Source organism: Dama dama, chromosome 2 (assembly GCF_033118175.1).
Source record: "Dama dama isolate Ldn47 chromosome 2, ASM3311817v1, whole genome shotgun sequence".
Lineage (NCBI taxonomy): Eukaryota > Metazoa > Chordata > Mammalia > Artiodactyla > Cervidae > Dama > Dama dama.
Genome location: NC_083682.1, coordinates 6,907,696 through 6,925,841, shown reverse-complemented (window position 1 = coordinate 6,925,841; position 18,146 = coordinate 6,907,696). Strand labels below are relative to the sequence as shown.

Here is an 18,146-nt window from a genome sequence, read left to right as displayed (position 1 = left end):
CTGAACAGAGTAAGGAGCTGCCGGAGTCACACAACTACAGAGAGAGAGAGCTGGGCTGTCCTGCTTTCCACTGGTACCTCCTTTTGACTGGCTCCAGTTTTGTCCTCAAAGAAGGGAAATTTCAGGAAGATGGGGTCCTGGACTACCTTCCTCAGGGACAGACGCCATGGTTGGTGGATGTATTCAGGACTTAGAACCAAGAGGCCAGCTTGGCCCTGGGCTTCCAGTCCCAGAGTTACCATTTTCTGTCTCTGTTACCCTGGGCAGGTCACCTTCCTTCTGAGTCTTGCTCCCAGTGGGAATAATTGAGCCTCCTGCTGACCTCATGGGGCGGCTGTAGGATTAAATGAGATCACAAATGTGAAAGTGCTTTGTAAGCTGTAAAGTGAGGCGCACTCAGAAGGTGGTTACGTCTGGTGCCTCTCCCTTTTCCTTATTCTACTCAGTGCTTGTCATTGTCTAAAAAGAAAAGAAACCACCAGCAGTTTGCCAGAATGAGAAATACATGGGTGTGTGTATGTGTGTGTGAGTGTGCATGCATGCGTATGTGCACACATGTGTGCATAAGTGGGGGGGAGAGGCAGTGTGACTCATGGAAAAGAACATATGTGCTGGAATCATATGCCTGGGTTCTGAATTCGAATTCTTCTTAGGCTGCTCGCCAGCTGTATGACCTTGGTGAGGCACACAATCTCTCAGAGTCTCATCTGTGAAATGAGGACATCTGATGACTACAAAATGATAAACATCTCAGGGTTGTTGGAGAATAGATATCAAATAATGTTTCATGCTGCGTACAGCATATAGTAAGAATTTGACATATAGCAACAAAAAATGCACGTTAAGAAAAAGCCCCATGGGTGGAAGCTTTGGGGGTTCTGATCACATGCTAAGGTACTTGTGCGTATGCACACACACTGATATCTGAAATTCTTGGCTGAGCCTAAGCAGGACAGGTCAGACTGCAGGGGCAGACAGGTGGTGGCACATGGGAAGCCTAACAGGTCAGCCTTGACTGCATTTGTCTGCCAGCTCCAGAAACACAGACTGGGACAGTGATTGAGCAGGGGCTCAGGTCTCAAGTGTGTGTGTGTGTCTGTGTGTGTGTGTGTGTGTGTGTGTGTGTGTATGATTACATGGCTCTCAAAGTCCCTTCCTGCCCTAACCGTCGGTGGAGCCACAAGGAGGTCTTTTCAGAGGCTGCACATTCCAAGCTTCTCAGTCACTAACTCCCGCCTCGTGGCTGCAGTAACGTTCCTGGCCCTTGACCTCACTAGCTCCCACCCAGGGAGGCCTGGTGAGAATTCCAGGGGGCCACAGTGATTTCAGGAGTCTGGGGGCTGGGAGGTCTGAGAGACCCAGGACTTGTCCTTTGGCAGCTGTGTGAGCCTGGCTCTATCAATTTCCCTCTCTGAGCCCACCTCCTGGGGCTGCAGTGAGGCAAAAGGAGGTAGTGGATGAGGCTGTTCCGCACCCAGTAGGTTCTGTCAGTGCCCTCAGGGCACTGAGGTGATGTTTATGTTTTCCAGTTTCCGTTCACTTTTTACGTTGAAGTTTACTTTTTTAAATTGAGGTGAAATTCACATAACATACAATTATCCATTTTAAAGCATACACTTGAGTGGGATTTTGTGCCTGCATGAGATTGTGCAATCACCACTTCTCTCTAGTTTCAAAACTTTTTTTTTTTCAAAACTTTTTAAATCGTTCCAGATTTAAAACACTCCATGTCCATTAAATGCTAGTACTCTGTCGTGTCTGACTCTTTGCGACCCTGTGGACTGTAGTCCATCAGCCTCCTCTGTCCATGGGATTTCCCAGGCAAGAATATTGGAGTGGGTTGCTACTTCCTCCTCCAGGGGATCTTCCTGACCCAGGGATCAAACCCACATCTCCTGCGTCTACCTGCATGTCTACCTTCATTGGGAGGTGGACTCTTTCCTGCTAAACCACCTAGGAAGCCCATTGAGTAATGGCTCCCAATTCCCTCCCTGGTAACCATGCTCCCATCCCCTAGTAACCACTCATCTGCTTTCTATTGCTACAGATTTGCCTGATCTGGACACTTCATGCAAATGAAATTATACAGTTTGTGACCTTTTGTGTCTGGTTTCTTTTACTTAGCATAATATTTTCCAGGCTGTCAATATTATAGGATATATCAGCATTTCATTCCTTTTTATGGCTGAATAATAGTCTATTGCATGGCTATACCACCATTTATTTATTCATCAGTTGATGGAATTGGCTTGTTTCTACTTTCTGGCTATTATGAATAATGCTTCTATGGACATTTGTGTACAAACTTTCATGTGGACATATGTTTTCCATTTATCTTGGGAATATACCTACACTGACTGTAATGGAATTGCTGGGTCATGTGGTAACTGTATGGATCACAACAAACTGTGGAAAATTCTTCAAGAGATGGAAATACCAGGCCACCTTACTTGTCTCCTGAGAAACCTGTATTTGAATCAAGAAGCAACAGTTAGAACCTTACATGGAACAACTAACTGGTTCAAAATTGGGAAAGGAGTATGACCAGGCTGTATATTGTCACCCTGTTTATTTAACTTACATGCAGAGTACATCATGTAAAATGCCGACTGGATAAAGCACAGGCTGGAATCAAGATTGCCGGGAGAAATATCAATAACCTCAGATATGATACCACCCTAATGGCAGAAAGTGAAGAGGAATTCAAGAGCTTCTTGAGGAGGGTGAAAGACGAGAGTAAAAAAACTGGCATAAAACTCAACATTCAAAAAACTAAGACCATGGCATCCGGTTCCATTACTTCCTGGTGAATAGAAGGGGAAAAAGTAGAAGCTTGACAGATTTTATTTTCTTGGGCTCCAAAATCACTGCAGCTGGTGACTATAGCCATGAAATTAAAAGATACTTGCTCCTTGGAAGGAAAGCTATGACAAACCTAGACAACGTATTATAGAGCAGACATCGCTTTGCCGACAAAGGTGCATGTGGTCAAAGCTATGGTTTTCCCAGTAATCATTATGGATATGAGACTTGGACATAAAGAAGTCTGAGCACTGAAACACTGGTGCTTTCTAATTGTGCTGGAGAAGACTCTTGAAAGTCCCTTGGGAAGCAAGGAACTCAAACCAGTCAATCCTAAAGGAAATCAACTCTGAATATTCATTGGAAGGACAGATGCTGAAGCTGAAGCTCCCATACTTTGGCCACCTGATGCAAAGAGCTGACTCACTGGAGAAGACCCTGATGCTGGGAAAGATTGAAGGCGGGAGGAGAAGAGGGCCGCAGAGGATGAGATGGTTAGATAGCATCACCAACTTAATGGATATGAATTTGAGCAAACTCCAGGAGATAGTAAAGGACAGGGAAACCTGATGTGCTGCAGTCCATGGGGTTTCAAAGAGTCAGACACGACTTAGGGACTGAACAACAACGATGTTGTTGTAATTTTCTGTGTAATCTTGTGAGGAACTGTCTCACTGTTTTACAAAGTGCTTGTACTGGTTTACATTCTTACTAGCAGTGCCTGAGGGTTCTAATTTTTCTACATTCTTGCCAACATATTATTTTCTGTATTTAAAATACATCCTAGAGGGTGTGAAGTGGTGGTATCTCATTGTGTCTTGATTTGCATTTCCTTAACAGCCACTTGTGTTCCTTAATGACCAGTGAACATCTTTTCATGTACTTGTTGGCCGTTTGTATATATTTTTTGAACAAATGTCTATTTAGATCCTTTGCTATTTTTAATTTTCTTTTTTCTTTTTGTTGTTGAATTATTTGAGTCCTTTGTTTATTCTAGCTACCAAACCCTTATCAGATAAATGATTTGCAAATATTTTCACCCATTCTGTAGGTTGTCTTTTTACATTCCTCATGATGTACTTTGATGCACAAAAGGTTTTATCATTTTTTTGAAGTCCAATTTATCTGTTTTTCCTTTCATTGCTCATGCTTCCAGTGTCCAATCTATGAATCTATTGCCAATGTTGAGGTCATGAACATTCATCCTGATGTTTTCTTCTAATAATTTTAAAATTTTGATTCTTATTTTTAGGTTGTTGACAAAATTGCAGTTTAATGAACATACAATAAAGTCCACTCATCCATATGTTCAGGTCAATGATTTTTTTTTACATATATGTACACACATGTAGCTGCTGCCCTGATCAAGGTATGGGATATTTCCAACAGCCCACACCTCTTTGTGTCTCCTCCCAGTCACCACCCACCATCCATATGTAACCACCATACTGACTTCTATCGTCACAGATCAGTTTTGCCTGTTCTTGAACTTCATGTAAATGGAACCATATAGAGTGCACTCTCCTGGGTCTCCTTTCTTTTACTCAGCAGATCTGAGGGATTCATTTACATTGTTGCATGAAGCAGTAGCTTGGTCTTTTCCATTACTGTGTAGTATTCTATTGCACAACTATCCCATAATCCTCCTCTCCATTCTCCTTCTGCTGATATGGATGGCTTTCTGAGTTTGGGCTCTTATGAATAAGACTTCTGTGAGCATTCTTTTTTATTTTTAAGTTGTGCCCAAACTCATGTGAGATCTTAGTTCCCTGATCAGGGATCGAACCCATATCCCCTGCAGTGGCAGTGTGGAGTCCTAACCACTGGATCACCAGGAAGTCTGTGCATTCTTGGTATGTCCTTCCACGGCCAATTGCACTCACGTCTCTTGGCTGTCCGCCCAGGGGTGGAACTGCGGGTCACAGGGTACTCGTTAGTTTGGCCTTCATTCTCTCCAACGGTTCCCATCCCGCCAGCAATAGGTCAGAGTTCCAGTCTTCCTACATCTGGAGGTGACATTTCAGTTCACGTCCACAAAGCTTTCTTCCCCTTGGGCCTGGCCCCATTCTATCTAACCTGGATATTCCCCACAGACTTCAGCTTGCTCCCTTCTCTTCACTTCCCACCCAGCAGCCCGAGAGATTTTCTATTTTATTTTTATTTACTTATTGTTGGGCTCCTGGTTTGTGAGATCTTAGTTTCCCAACCAGGGATTGAACTTGGGTCCCTGGCAGTGAAAGCAGCAAGTCCTAAACTCCCCGAGGAAGTCCCCTGAGGAAATTTTAAAATCCTGACAATATTCACAGAAGAACCTTTCATAGTTCTGACCACTACCACTTTGCCCTGACTTGGACCTTTCCAAGACACGGAACATTTCAAATTGCTTCTTAGGAGGGTCTGGGGTCTGGGAAGGGGTAGGGTCCGGATGCGTGACATATTCTGTATTGTTTTAGGTTGTGTGTTGATTGAGAGGATCGAAGGGCCAAGAGAGTCATACACTAGTGTCTCACACTCATATATGCTGTTGTTATTGTTTAGTCTCTCAGTTGTGTCCGACTCTTTGTGATCCCATAGACTGTAGCCCACCATGCTCCTCTGGCCATGGGATTTTCCAGGCAAGAATACTGGAGTGGGTTGCCATTTGCTTCTCCTGGTATCTCTTATGAACCAGCCACTATTTGAAGTAATGCATTAATGGTCACAACCATCCTGTAGAGACAGATAATAATGTTCACCTATTTTATAGATTAGGGGATGGAGGCATAGAGAAATTGAGCAAATTGCTAAAAACTGCACAGCAAGGAAATGGTGGAGCCAGGCTGTGAATGTAAGCAGTCAGTCTTCAGAGCCTGAGCTTCTCACTGCCTTGTTAGTCTGTCCCTTGAAAGCAGCCAGAATCCTGAACATGGCGACAGGCTGTTCCCTTTGCCCAGGATGCTTGCCCTCACCCCCTTGCCTGGCCAGCTGTCATCCTGCAGGTGTCAATTTCCCCTCCACTTCCTCAGGAGGCCTTCCTAGAGTCCTTAACCCAGGTTAATCTCTCATGCAACAGAGCCCCACAGCATTATGCAGGCTATTCAGTTCAGTTGCTCAGTCGTGTCTGCCTCTTTGTGACCCCAGGGACTGCAGCACACCAGGCTTCCCTGTCCATCACCAACTCCCAGAACTTACTCAAACTCATGTCCGTAGAGTCAGTGATGCCATCCAACCATCTCACCCTCTGTCGTCCTTCTCCTTCCACCTTCAATCTTTCCCAGCATCAGGGTCCTTTCCAATGAGTCAGTTCTTTGCATCAGTTGGCCAAAGTACTGGAGTTTCAGCTTCAACATCAGTCCTTCCAATGAACACCCAGGACTGATCTCCTTTAGGATGGGCTAGTTGGATCTCCTTGCTGTCCAAGGGACTCTCAAGAGTCTTCTCCAACACCACCATCGTAATGTAAGCTATTACATGTTTTTAATCTGCTCAGAATAATTTTTAAGAATTTTATGTTTTAGGGATTCTCCCTATCTCTTGTTCTGTGTGTGTGTGTGTGTGTGTGTGTGTGTATAGATGTGTGTGCAAGAGAAAAAATATTTTAAAACTTGATTTTTTTTACTTTACCTTATGTTTTTAAACTTTCATCTCATTTGTTTTTCAACTAGGAAATATGTTTACACGCTTCAAGATCCAGAAGTCACCCAAGCATATACAGGGAAAAGCATCCCTCCGTGTTGTAAGCAGTCTCTTGTGTATCTTTTTACCCAGAAGTTAAACTGCTCTACACCCTGTTGGTTTCTGTTTTATGTTTTGTTTATCTGGCTCAAGTCATGTGGGATCTTAGTTCCCCAACCAGGGACAGAACCCGTGCCCCTGCAGTAGAAGCATGGCGTCCTCAACTCCTGGACCACCAGGGACGTCCCCTTGCTGTTATGTTCTGTGCCGTGTGGACCGTTTCCTCTGAATGCAGGACACCAGGGGCTCTGCTGCTGGAGCCCACGAGGCTCTGCCCGCTCAGCTTGGCCCCTTGGGTTTCTTAGAGTAGCTCCTGTCCCCTGAAGTCCCAGGCCTGGGGCAGTTAGGGCCTGTCACCGAGATCTTGGACTCTCCTACCCTCCTAGGCTGAGGCTTCCTCCCACCCCTGGGCTCCGGGTGCCAGCCCCGGCTTCGGGCCAGCCCAGGGATGAAACTCTTATCCTGGGATGAAAGGCTGGCAGGCCTGGGCTGGGCCTAGCAAACGCTACACCCTCCCTGGGAGGATCTCTGGGCACCGGTGTAAACTGAGTCATGGGGGGCGAGGGGGTGAGTCATCGGCCCATGAGTGTGTCTAGATGAGGCAGAGGCTGTCTGCATGGAGCCCTCCCTGGGCCACGCTTCCCAGAGCCACGTTCTCAGGTCCCCTCCAGCCCCCAGGGGGACCCTGGCCCAGGGCAGAGGGAGCGGGGCCCACCGGGACCAGGGCCGGGAGGCCAGACTCTCTGCGCGGAGAGTGTGCCTGTGTGTACGTGTGTGCGTGTGTGTACATGTGTGAGTGTGTGTGTGGGGTCAGGGAGGGGGGAGGCAGACAGGAAAGGAGGCTCTGACTCGGGAGGAAAGGATTGGGGTTTGGAATCGAGTCAAAGCCTCCAGAGGCAGATTTTGGCGGGATTGCCTCGCTGCTCTCTCCCGACCTCTGCGGGTTCCGCCGAGGTTTCTCTGCAAAAGCCAGCTCTCTCTCCCTTTGGCCTGGGAGGAGCCAGCACCCCATGTGTGACCTGCCTGTCCTCAAGGGTTTCCAGGGGCCTGAGCTGGGAGCTGAGGGTAGAAGGTCCCCAGAAATCACTTCAGACGTCACCCCAGGGAGGCCTCTGCTCAGGGCACAGGGGAGAGCACCCTGCCTCAGGGGTGTGTGCAGGGCTCTTGGGAGCTGTGGAGAGCCTCCGGAGCGTTTCCAGCCTTGACCGTGGCCAAGTGACTTAACCTCTTTCTGCTCAGTTTACTCCTCAGGAAAACGAGGGCTGTGAGAACCGAAATGAGTGAATGTGTACACATTGCTTAGAGCAGTGCCTGGAGCAGCGCAGATCTGCGTGTGTGTCTGCTCTGGCTCTGGGAGCCTCTGTTTTCTCATCTGAAAAATGGGTGAGGGGGGACACCTGAGGAGCCCCTTGTCCGGTTGTTGCTCTGGTTCCAGTCGCTGTTATTATTTCCTAGGAAGCTGCCCCGGGGCCCTGCTGCCCTGCCCAACTCTGTCCCTGGGTGGTTTTCCAGCCCTGCTGGGAGGCCGATAATCAAGGAAAGATAGGTTTGGTGGGTTTCTGGGCTAGGTGCCCTTGGGTTACCCCTCAGCATCTTGGGGATGCGAGTCAGAGAAAATGGGGAGTTTCCCTCCTCAGATGAATCAGTTGTGTGACCCAAGCCAGGTCCCTGCCAGGGCCCCTCCCAGTGGGCGGGAGTGGGGCACAGTTGCCCTTCTGGGAAAATCCCCAAAACCTCGCCAAAGCTCTGGCTGAAGCTTTCTCTCGACTCAGCTGTTTCCTGTCCTCCCAGGTTCAGCCCCTAGCCCCAGCTGGAATCAGGGGTCGGCAGGGTCCCCTCACTCACAGGCCAGTCCCTCTGGAGCCTTCTCTCCAGGGGCTGGGGGTTCGCCGTGGTGGGGGTGGGAATAGGTGGAGTGGGGGTGTCATCCTTTTCCTGGCTCAGTCGTCCTTCTGTGGTTTCATAAAAGGGAGCAGAGCACAGAGCCTGTCCAAGTTTACCCAGCCTAACCTGCCCCGGGTCTGGGCTGCTTCCTGAGTCCCGCACAGGAAGGGGCCGGCCAAACAGTGCAGAAGCCCCTGCCAGCCTGAGCAGGGGGTCCCACTCGGAGGGGCTCCTGCTGCTGCTCCTGGCAGAGGGGCAGTCCCCACTGGAGGCAGGTAGATCCCTCCTGCTCGGTAGGCTTGGTCACTATACTCTCTGGGCCTCAGTTTCTCCATCAGTAAAATGGGAATCTTAGTCTTGGCCCAGCCTCTCTCAGCTGGTTCAGAGGACTGAACCTATGTGCTTTACACATCAGATCCTACGTCCTCGCTGGGTCTTGTTTATCTCTGCAGCGCGCCCCTTCTCCCCAGCAGCACTTTCATATAGTAGGGGCTCAACAATGCACTGGGCACTCTGGTGTGCCCAGTTGCTTACTTGTGTCCTACTCTTTGTGGCCCCGTGGATTGTAGCCCACCAGGCTCCTCTGCCCATGGAATTTTCCAGGCATGAATATAGAGTGGGGTGCCATTTCCTACTCCAGGGGATCTTCCTGACTCAGGGATCAAACCTGTGTCTCCTGCGTCTCCTTCATTGACAGGTGGATTCTTTACCACTAGTGCCACCTGGGAAGCCTGGAGCTGGATGACCTGGATTGACATACTGAACTTTGTAACCTTGAACCAATGACTGAACCTCTCTGGACCTGTTTTACAGAGCTGAGAAAGGCGTAGATGAGAAACATAGCTACATACTTAGCACAGTGCCTGGCTCTTGTTATGAACAAAATGAGGAAACTGAGGCCCAGGCACAGAGGGTGACTTTCAGTCAGTCACTCATTTTATTCTTTTTTTTTTTTTTGGCACTTAGCTAGGCCAGGTCCTACGCTGAGGACACCCTGGGGGATAAAGCGCAGCCACTGTCCTTGAGGGGCTTCAGATGCCCAGGCGAGAGCCACAGGTAGGTGGGCATTATGGGAAACTGGGGAGCAGGCGAATGAGGGAGGGGAACCTCTGAGAGGATGACACCTGAGATCTGGAGTCAAGCACAGAGCGGAGGAGATGAGGCTGGAGGGACTGGCAGGGGATGGATTTGAATCATTCATTCATTCAATAATATATGAAAAGGTGGCTCTGGCCACACACTGTGCAAGGCTCTCTGGGGACAGGGCTCAGATTTAGGCATTGTTCCTGCCTTCACAGAGCACAGTCTGGGGGGCCAGCGAGAGACAGACATTAATCCAGTGATTACAGAAGGAACCATTCGATCCTTGCTGCAAAGCAGGTTGTTCAAGCAGAAGGAAGAGCCTGAGGCCCAGCGCTGTGTGCCAGGGGGTGAAGAGAGAGCCAGCTGGCTCCAGCGTGGTGAGCATGGGCAGAAAGGGGGGCCTGAGGGAAGCTGGCGGGGGGCAACTAGGTCATAACAGGTGCAAGAGTGGACTTAAGTCACAGGCTGTGGGGGGGTCACAGAAGGGCTTTCGGGAGCGGACAGACGCTGGACAGAGGCTGCCCTGCAGGACAGCTGGCAGTGGGGGGAGAGGGGAGAATGGGGCAAGTGGCAACGGTTTGGGAGAGAGAATGAGGAAGGGGCTCAAGTGGGACCGAGGAGGGAGAACAGGGACGAAGTGTGTGAAATGCTGAATTGTGGAAGAACCAGGTGGGGTTGATACCACTTGGGCATCTTTGTGGGACCCACGAAGGCCTGGTCAGGAGCCCCCCAAGCCTTGGCTCAGTTTGGGCAAGTGCAAGACACTGATCGTCTGAGGGAAGCAGGGCCCCAGGCTCCGGCCTGGAGACCACTCAGCGCTGGGGACTTCCCAGGGCTGGGCTGAGGGGGACTCAGCTTAGGGCGGAGGAAGCTGGGAAGGGGGCCGAGCCAGCATGACTCACCTACTTCCACCCAGTCAGCCTGGTGGCATCTCCGCTCCCCTGCTCCAAATTCCAATTCGATGAGGCTGCTGGAGGCTGAGTCAGTTCCAGCACGAGAGCCGCATCCCTAGGGGCTCCCTGCCAGACGCCCTGGCCTCCAACCAAGGCCAAGGCCAGGGCCAGGGCTGCAGCGCCAAGCTCCCAGAAGCTGTTGCAGCCTCAGCAGAGGGCATGGCCCAGGAAGATCACGTGAGTGAACATGCCAGTTGCATTGTAGAGTTCACTCTAGGTGAGGCTGGAGACCCCTATCAGCCTGGTGAGGACTAGGGTAACTTTTTAAAAAATATTTACTTATTTTTAGTTGTGTTGGCTGGATCTTAGACTTGCCACGTGGGTTCTCTAGTTGAGGTGCGTAGGCTTAGTTGCCCCATGACACACTGGATCTTACGCTTCCCGACCGGGGATTGAACCCATGTCCCCTGTATTGGAGGGTGGAGTCTTAACCACTGGACCACCAGGAAGGTTCCTGGGGCACAAGTCTTTTAACGCTCTCTGCCCATGACTCATCTAACTCTCTCCCCTCTTGGTCTCTATTTTCTTGACCATAAATTGAGCCAAAATCTTCTGATGGGTTGTGAGAATTAAACAGTCCATATGGAAGAGCTTTGTAAACAGACCGGTGGCTTCTGATGGTCTGGGTGGTAGGAAGCAAGTATAAACAGGAGAACTTAGAAGGCTTTTTAAGGCTGTGTACTGCACGATATTTCACTGCACAAGTATATTTCAGCCAAGCAGGTCGAAACCCAATTTAGCCTCTACTCACTGGACCATGTGCCCTCGTGGAGAAGCAGGGCAGGAGCAAGGAGGTACCTTTCTCTAACGGGAAAGGGTCACAGAACAAGGATATTTCAGCCAAGTGGGTCAAAACCCAACCCACCCTCTACTCACCGGACCATGTGCCTGGTGAAGCAGGGCAGAACCAAGGAAGTACCTTTCTCTAACTGGCACGAACACACCCTGTGGGCTAGTAGTAGTCCCTCAGACTTTACTGGGCCAAGTCCTTGAATTTGTGGGAAATCACCGAACAACTGACTCTGATTCTTGGGATGGAGGTGAGACAGGACTGACTTTGAAGAGGCTCTCAGAGACATTCCCAGCTTGGTCGTTGAGGGCAATCAGGACAGAGGGGGCAGTCTCTCCTGGCCCTGCCTCTCTCCACCAACCAATGCAGGTAACCACCAACACAGTATTGTAAAAAACACTCAAGACACAGACCCAGGCTGGGTTTATTGAAATGCCAGGAGTACGCATGTGACAAGGGAGCCAAAGAAAGGAAGAAGGTGGTGCGGGCTATGAGGTGGCAGGGACAGGCCCTGTGTCCTTGGCCCTGGCATGCACGCTCTCTGCTGGAGGCAGAGTGGGAACCATTACCCACTCTCTCCCAACAAAATGAAATGCTCAGGCCCACAGGACCTCTGCCCCCTGCACTGTGAAGGCCCCGAGGAGAGGGATTGGAAGCACTAGTTTTTTCTCTTGTAAAAGAGGAGGAGAAGGGGAGGATGCAGGAGGAGGGGGAGGTGCAGCCAGGGATGACGGTGGCCAAGGAAGGTTCTCCTGCTGGCATCTGCAACCCCGCCTGTGGTTCTGGATGACCAAGGGGAGGCAGCAGCTAAGAGAGGCTGAGGGTCCGGCCCTCAGGGAGCCATTGCCTCCAGCCAGCGGGGACTGGAGTCACCCCGAACACAGGACAGAGGTTCAAAGAGATCAAAGATGCAGGCAGTTCCCGAGTGACCCAGTCCTCAGAGCTGGAGAGGCTCGGCCTCCGTGGGACAAGGAGGGGGAAGACAGACGGAGGCTCCAGACCCAGCAGCGGGGGCAAGGGCCGTCTCCCTCATGTGGCCCTATTAGGTCAGTTCCACATTGTTGGCACGGTCCAGCACACGGGAGCCACGGGCACTGCCCCCCAGCTGGAAACGGCTCTCATAGAGAGTGGGGCAGAGGTGCCAGCGGTTGGCCCGGTAGATGCCCAGGTAGGTGTAGACGTCAGGCTTGTAGGTAAGCAGACACTTCACACCTGCCGCACGGATGGCTGCATCTGCCTCCAGAACACCCAAGCGGTCCGTGAAGTCGTCCGTATAAACACAGATGACCTGCCGCCCTCCCTCCTTGGCCCGTGGGCTCACCTTGGCCACCTGCAGCCGGCCCTCAACCACGGCCCGAGCAATGCCAGCCCAGGCGTGGTCCAGCTTGAAGCCAGGTGCCAGGTGTATTAGCCATTTGCCAGACAGCACCTGGTGGGTGATGGCCAGCTGGCGCAGGGTACCAGGCGTTATGGGCCGCCCGCTGGTCTGCAGAGCTTCCCAGGCGGCCTGCAGGCCCTGCACATCACCCGAGTTGGGGATGTAGCCCTGCCCGTACGCTGCAATCCAGCCCACGGGCTCAGAGTTGGGTGAGCCAGGGTCCCCATAGCGGGTAACTTGGGATGGCGGGTACTTGGCCAACCAGGCATCCAGCTCTGTGGCAGGTGTCGTGCGGGCATCAAACACCAGCCAGGGGTCCATGTCGGCTGCCATGGCCTCCGCAGCCAGGTGCTCAGCAGTGAAGCCATCTTCACGACCACCTGGAGAGTCCTCTTCCTCCAGCTCCTCACCTGGTTCCATCCTGTGGGAGGGAACGGAATCAGGGCAGGGCCGGGACAGACTCAACTTGCTGGGTCCTAGGGGGTGCCAGGCACTGAACTGAACTTGAACGGTGTGGGCCCGAGCCTCCGCTGCCGCATCTCCACGATGGATAACAATTTGTTACTGCCTCAAGCAGTTGTGCAGAATTAACCGCCTGAGGTGGAACAAAAGCTATATAAATGTAGTTAGTGTTATTACTGCTCTCCCTGACCTACAAACGGGGAAACCGAAGCTCAGAGAAAAGAGCCTCACTGCAGGTCACACCTTCAGTGAGTGACAGGGCCGAAATGGGAACTCAAATATGGGAACCGCCGGCCGAGCTACGCCTCCTGGCCCTGCCAGAGCCTGGTCGCTCTCCCGGGCGCTGGGATTTAATGGAGGGAGGCAAAGCACACGTCCTCGCAGCACCGAGGCAGGGCCCATGGGGCCAGGCCTCCGGGCGGGCGTTATCCAGCCCACTTACAGACGAGGGCACTGAGGCGAGAAACGGCAGTGTCCGATCCGAGACCAACGGGGCGGTGCCTGGACTCGAACCCAGGCTGTATAGAGGCTGCAAAAGGGCCTGCCCCCCGCCCCGCCGCGCCCGCCGCCATTAGTGCCCGCGGCCCGAGCTGCGCCCCTGCCCTGCCCTGCCCCCTCCCGCCAACCCCAGCGTCACCTCCGGCCTTCGCTGCGCTCGGCGCCCGCCCAGCCCCGGGCCCGGCTCCGTTCCTGCCGGGGTTCTGCGCCGCCGCCACCGCCGCGCCCCGCCCCCGCCACGGCTGCCGCCGCCGCCGCCATCTTAATGCCCCGGCGCCTCAACAACAACTTTATAGACAAACGCACACAGGGCGGGGCCGGGGAGGGGGCGGGGCCATATGGGGCGTGGCCATCGGGGGAGGCGAGGAGGGGCGGGCCTGCGGGAGGCGGAGCTAACGTTCGCTCTTCAGGTCTTGGGGGCGGGCGGGAGTGGCGGTTCTGTCCCGGACGGACGCGCACAGCCCGGGAGGCTCTAAAGAGGAGGGCGCTCGGGCCCTGCGGGCGGAGTCCTGACCGGCGGTGCTAGGACCCTGTGGGGAGCGGAGGGGGCGGAGCCGGCAGCACCAGGAGCCGGGGGAACCGCGGCGGACGGGCTACGAGCAGGCCCGGGTGCCGGGAGGCTGCGGGCGGCGGCACTGGGCCCGGCGCGGCGGGAGAGGCCTCGAGATGCCGAGCAAGAAGAAGAAGTACAACGCGCGGTTCCCGCCGGTGAGTACGTGACCGGGCACCGGAGGAGCGGGCCGGGCTCTCGAGAGGCTCCGGCCCAGGCCCGGCTAGGGAGGCGGGCGCATCGCGGTGTTCGGGGGCCCATACGCCCCGCCCTCTTCCGTGCCCTTCTAGCGTGGGTGCCCCCCGCCCCCTTTCTCCCGGGATGGATGTTCCCTCTCTCTGCCCGGCTTAAGCACCCTTTCCGGGATGGAGGCGACGGGGTCCGAGCTGTCTGCCCCCTCCCCAGGCGCGAATCAAGAAGATCATGCAGACGGATGAAGAGATTGGGAAGGTGGCGGCGGCCGTGCCTGTCATCATCTGTATCCTGTCGAGAGCTGTCGGGATGCGGGTGTGGGGGAGCCCGGCAGCCCCGGGGTCACTTTTTGTGGAGTGGGCCACCACCCCGCGTTCTCCTTGACCCTCCTCAGCTCGGGCGCTCGAGCTTTTCTTGGAGTCACTGTTGAAGAAAGCTTGCCAAGTGACCCAGTCCCGAAACGCCAAGACCATGACCACATCTCACCTGTGAGTGGCTCCGATCCTAGAGGGCCCGGTTGGGGTCTTCCTCCAGGAGTTCACACGCCTGGGGGAGGCTGTGCCCTGATAAGGAAGTGGCAGGCTGCTGGGAAATTTGTGGATTTGAGGAGGAAGGTTAGGATGTTCTGGCCAACGGGGAGGGTTAGGGTGGAAATTTTCCAGGTTCCAGTCCCCTGACATCCACAGAGTCCGTACTGTCCCCTGCTTAGGGCCCAGATGTCTGGGCCCCATCTGAGTGCCATCCCCTTCCCACGTCTTCCAGGAAGCAGTGCATTGAGCTGGAGCAGCAGTTTGACTTCTTGAAGGACCTGGTGGCATCTGTGCCTGACATGCAGGGCGATGGAGAAGACAACCACATGGATGGGGACAAGGGTCCCCGCAGGTAGGGAGCCGGGGTCCAGTGTCCAGGTGGGGAAGGCCAAGGCCCCTGGACTTAGGAATGGCTGGGGGGTGGCAAAGGAGTGGGGAGACCTGTGGGCAGATGTACTGTACCTTCCTGAAGGGGCCGGAAGCCAGGCAGCAGTGGCCGGAAGAACGGTGGGATGGGAAGCAAAGGCAAGGACAAGAAGCTGTCAGGGACAGACTCCGAGCAGGAGGTGAGTGAGGCCTTAGGCTTCTGCCCCACAGGGTGGACAGGGCAGCCCTACACCAGGCCAGGACAAGCTGGCTGGGGGCCTGGTCCCTCACCTGTGACCTTTGTATTGGTTTCTTTGTAAACTGGGGTTACTGAGGTCAGCCTCCTGTCCCTGCTTTCAAGTGATGGGCCCATGCCCTTCTAGTCTCTGATTCCTGTCTTGTTCTCAGGATGAGTCTGAGGATACAGACAGTGACGGAGAAGAGGAGACACCACAGGTTCCGCCCCAGGCCAGCCACCCCCCTGCCCACTTTCAGAGGTAAGCAGCTCGTGGCACTAAGAGGGGGCCGACTGACCCCAAGACTGACCTGTCTGTCCCTCCTGGCCTCCCTGGCCACTTGGTTCTGTTGGTCTTGGCAGATTTGGGGGACGGAAGGGGAGGAACTAAGAAGGAGTTCAAGGCTGGGGGCTGTGCTCTCAGAAGGTCTCCTTCTGCTAGGTGGGGCTGTGTGACCTGCCCTGGGTCCTTCCCTTCTCTGGGCTTGCTCCCTGTTGGTACAGAGGGCGGTGGGCTCCGGGGATGCCCAGGTGGGGCTGAGTGGGGGATGGGCACCAGAGAGTGGCCTGATCTTTCTTTCCTGCTTTCTCCCCTGCAGCGCCCCGACACCCTTCATGCCCTTCACCCCGACTCTGCCTCTGCCCCCAGCACCCCCCGGCCCCTCAGCCCCTGACGCAGAGGAGGAAGAGGATTATGACTCCTAGCGCCCTCCGCCCCCCAGGCCGCACCCCCTTTTAGTTTGTTTTAGTTGCTCTGGGGGGAAGAGAGACCATAGAGCTGTTCTTAAATTTATTAATAAAATAATAATAAAAGGGAACGCTCATGTCTGTCCCGGTTTTTGTCCAGGGTTTGTGGCCTCCTTCTCTCCTTCCACCTCCTTCCTGACACTGAGCTGGGACCTGGAGCCCCGGGGGGCTGGGCAGCAGCTGACTGAAGAGGGGGAGCGTACGGGAGGCCATGGTTCTGCCAGCGCAGGGCCAGGGGTGCCAATGGAAGAAGGCCGGTCAGAGTGGCAGAGAGCCTGAGCCAGCTGGAGCTGGTCATGCCGGGGGACAGCCTGTCTCATGGTGCTGTCTGACCCTGGGCAGCTTCCTCTCCTTCTCTGAATGGCTTCTGCTTGGCTCTCAGATGTGGACCATTTTTGTTCACTCTGGGTTGCTGCAAAGGGACATGTAACAGAAGTGAGTCTGGGAAACTAGAACTTGGGCCACTTGCCTTAAAGGACATGAGGCACGGTAGTGGGGGCAGAGGCAGGTGGTGTGGTGGGGGCCGTGAAGGCTGGCTGGTGAGCAGGCACTGACTGAGCAGACCCTGGAGCTATGCGAACGAGGCAGATGTGTGTCTTCTGGGAGCAGTGGCTTGGTGAGGCGGGCAGGAGGCGTGGAGTGCTGCGGGCAGTCTGGAGGCCTGGGTTGGGAGTAGACTCGAGTGCTGATGGAGGGAGGGGATCTTCAAGGACTCTTGGGTTTCTTTGGGTGGGGACATGGGGACATAGAAGAGGGATCTCAAGTAAGATCAGTAGGGATCTTAGTTAGATCTCAAGTTTGGCTGTGATGAGTTTGGGGTGCCTGTGAGGCCGCTGAGGAGAGGCATGGGGTGGGCACTTGGATGTAGGGAGCTAAAGACAGGTGTGTGAACCTTGAGAGTCGGGGAGAGGGGAGGGCTGGGGTGGCCCACCAAAGGAGACTGAAGAGCAGTGAGCCCAAGGGCCCCTGGGAGCCTCTCTGGTGCCCACCCAGGGGCGTCTGGGAGGAGGAGAGGTCAGCTGTCAAACGCCTTGGTGGGCTGGTGGTGCTTGATGAGACGGGGAAAGCTGGAGGTGAGAAACTCAGAGGTGAACGGAAGCAACACTCAGAACCATGCAGTGGAGATGGGAGAGGGCAGAGGCTCAGAATGAGGACAGAGGAACAGATTTGGTTTTGTTTTTGAAAATAATTTAACTAAATTAATTATTTTATTTTTAGATGTGCTGGGTCTTCTTTGCTGCTTGGGCTTTTCTCTAGTTGCAGAGCCAAAGCTTCTCATTGCAATGACTTCTCTTGTTGCAGATCGTGGGCTCTAGGACACGCGGGCTCAGTAGTTGCAGCTCCTGGGTTCTCGAGCTCAGGCTCAGTAGTTGCGGCACACGGGCTTAGCTGCGCCATGGCATGTGGGATCTTCCCAGACGAGGGATGGAACCCATGTCTCCTGGATTGGCAGGCAAATTCTTTACCACTGAGCCACCAGGGAAGCCTTGGTGTTGGTTTGTTTTTTTTTTTAAGATGGCAGATATGCAGGCTGAAGTGGCTGAAGGGATGAGAGAAGAGGACTAATGGAGTGAGTGAGGTGGGGTTGCCTGAGGCCAGCCCCAGCCCAAGAGGGGAAAAGGTGAGTGGGTTTTGGTGGGAGGTTGAGATATTCAGTTTTTATCTGGTGGCGTGTGACTTCTTTATGAAGTCAGAGTCAGGGGGACAGCCTGGAGGGGCCCAGAGCAGCTGGAGCCTGGGGACACGTGGTCCTGTCTGCTGCTCATCTGTTCCCGCTCCAGGTGTAAGAAAAGAAAGCGTTTTCTTTAGGGGTGGCTTCCCTTGTGGCTCAGCTGGTAAAGAATCTGCCTGCAATACGAGAGACCTGGGTTTGATCCCTGGGTTGGGAAGATCCCCTGGAGAAGGGAAAGGCTACCCACTCCAGTATTCTGGCCTGGAGAATTCCACAGACTGTATAGTCCA

The 18,146-nt window shown here is 53.6% G+C and overlaps 2 protein-coding genes across 5 annotated transcripts; one reads left to right on the top strand and one right to left on the bottom strand.

The window, feature by feature from the left end:
- Positions 1-11,613: 11,613 nt before the first annotated feature.
- Positions 11,614-13,825, bottom strand: C2H11orf68 (chromosome 2 C11orf68 homolog). Of its 2 annotated transcripts, none has more exons than XM_061163265.1 (2): positions 13,704-13,825; positions 11,614-13,025 (listed from the first exon to the last, which is right to left on the bottom strand). In XM_061163265.1, the coding sequence occupies exons 1-2, from the start codon at positions 13,823-13,825 to the stop codon at positions 12,269-12,271; spliced, it is 879 nt and encodes a 292-aa protein (XP_061019248.1). In that variant the 3' UTR covers positions 11,614-12,268. The 2 variants fall into 2 exon arrangements, with proteins under 2 accessions (XP_061019248.1, XP_061019258.1); XM_061163275.1 differs by lacking the exon at positions 13,704-13,825 and adding an exon at positions 13,509-13,670.
- A 272-nt stretch (positions 13,826-14,097) lies between these two features.
- On the top strand, positions 14,098-17,775 carry DRAP1 (DR1 associated protein 1). 3 transcript variants are annotated; one of them, XM_061163253.1, is made up of 7 exons: positions 14,104-14,272; positions 14,520-14,592; positions 14,701-14,794; positions 15,069-15,188; positions 15,309-15,402; positions 15,611-15,699; positions 17,700-17,775. In XM_061163253.1, exons 1-7 carry the CDS (start codon positions 14,231-14,233, stop codon positions 17,734-17,736), a joined length of 549 nt encoding a protein of 182 aa, XP_061019236.1. In that variant the 5' UTR covers positions 14,104-14,230; the 3' UTR covers positions 17,737-17,775. The 3 variants fall into 3 exon arrangements, with proteins under 3 accessions (XP_061019230.1, XP_061019236.1, XP_061019220.1); XM_061163237.1 differs by lacking the exon at positions 17,700-17,775 and adding an exon at positions 16,037-16,255 and having other exon boundaries at positions 14,106-14,272; XM_061163247.1 differs by lacking the exons at positions 15,309-15,402; positions 17,700-17,775 and adding an exon at positions 16,037-16,255 and having other exon boundaries at positions 14,098-14,272.
- The last annotated feature ends 371 nt before the right edge of the window (positions 17,776-18,146 follow it).

Excerpts from the sequence above, each read along its gene's own strand:
- C2H11orf68 (XM_061163265.1), bottom strand. The coding sequence starts at position 13,825 with ATGGCGGCGGCGGCGGCAGCCGTGGCGGGGGCGGGGCGCGGCGGTGGC. Across the intron at positions 13,026-13,703 it reads GAGCGCAGCGAAGGCCGGAG|GATGGAACCAGGTGAGGAGC; the intron begins GTGACGCTGGGG and ends TCCCTCCCACAG.
- DRAP1 (XM_061163237.1), top strand. The coding sequence starts at position 14,231 with ATGCCGAGCAAGAAGAAGAAGTACAACGCGCGGTTCCCGCCG. Across the intron at positions 14,273-14,519 it reads ACAACGCGCGGTTCCCGCCG|GCGCGAATCAAGAAGATCAT; the intron begins GTGAGTACGTGA and ends CCCCCTCCCCAG. Across the intron at positions 15,403-15,610 it reads GGACAGACTCCGAGCAGGAG|GATGAGTCTGAGGATACAGA; the intron begins GTGAGTGAGGCC and ends TCTTGTTCTCAG.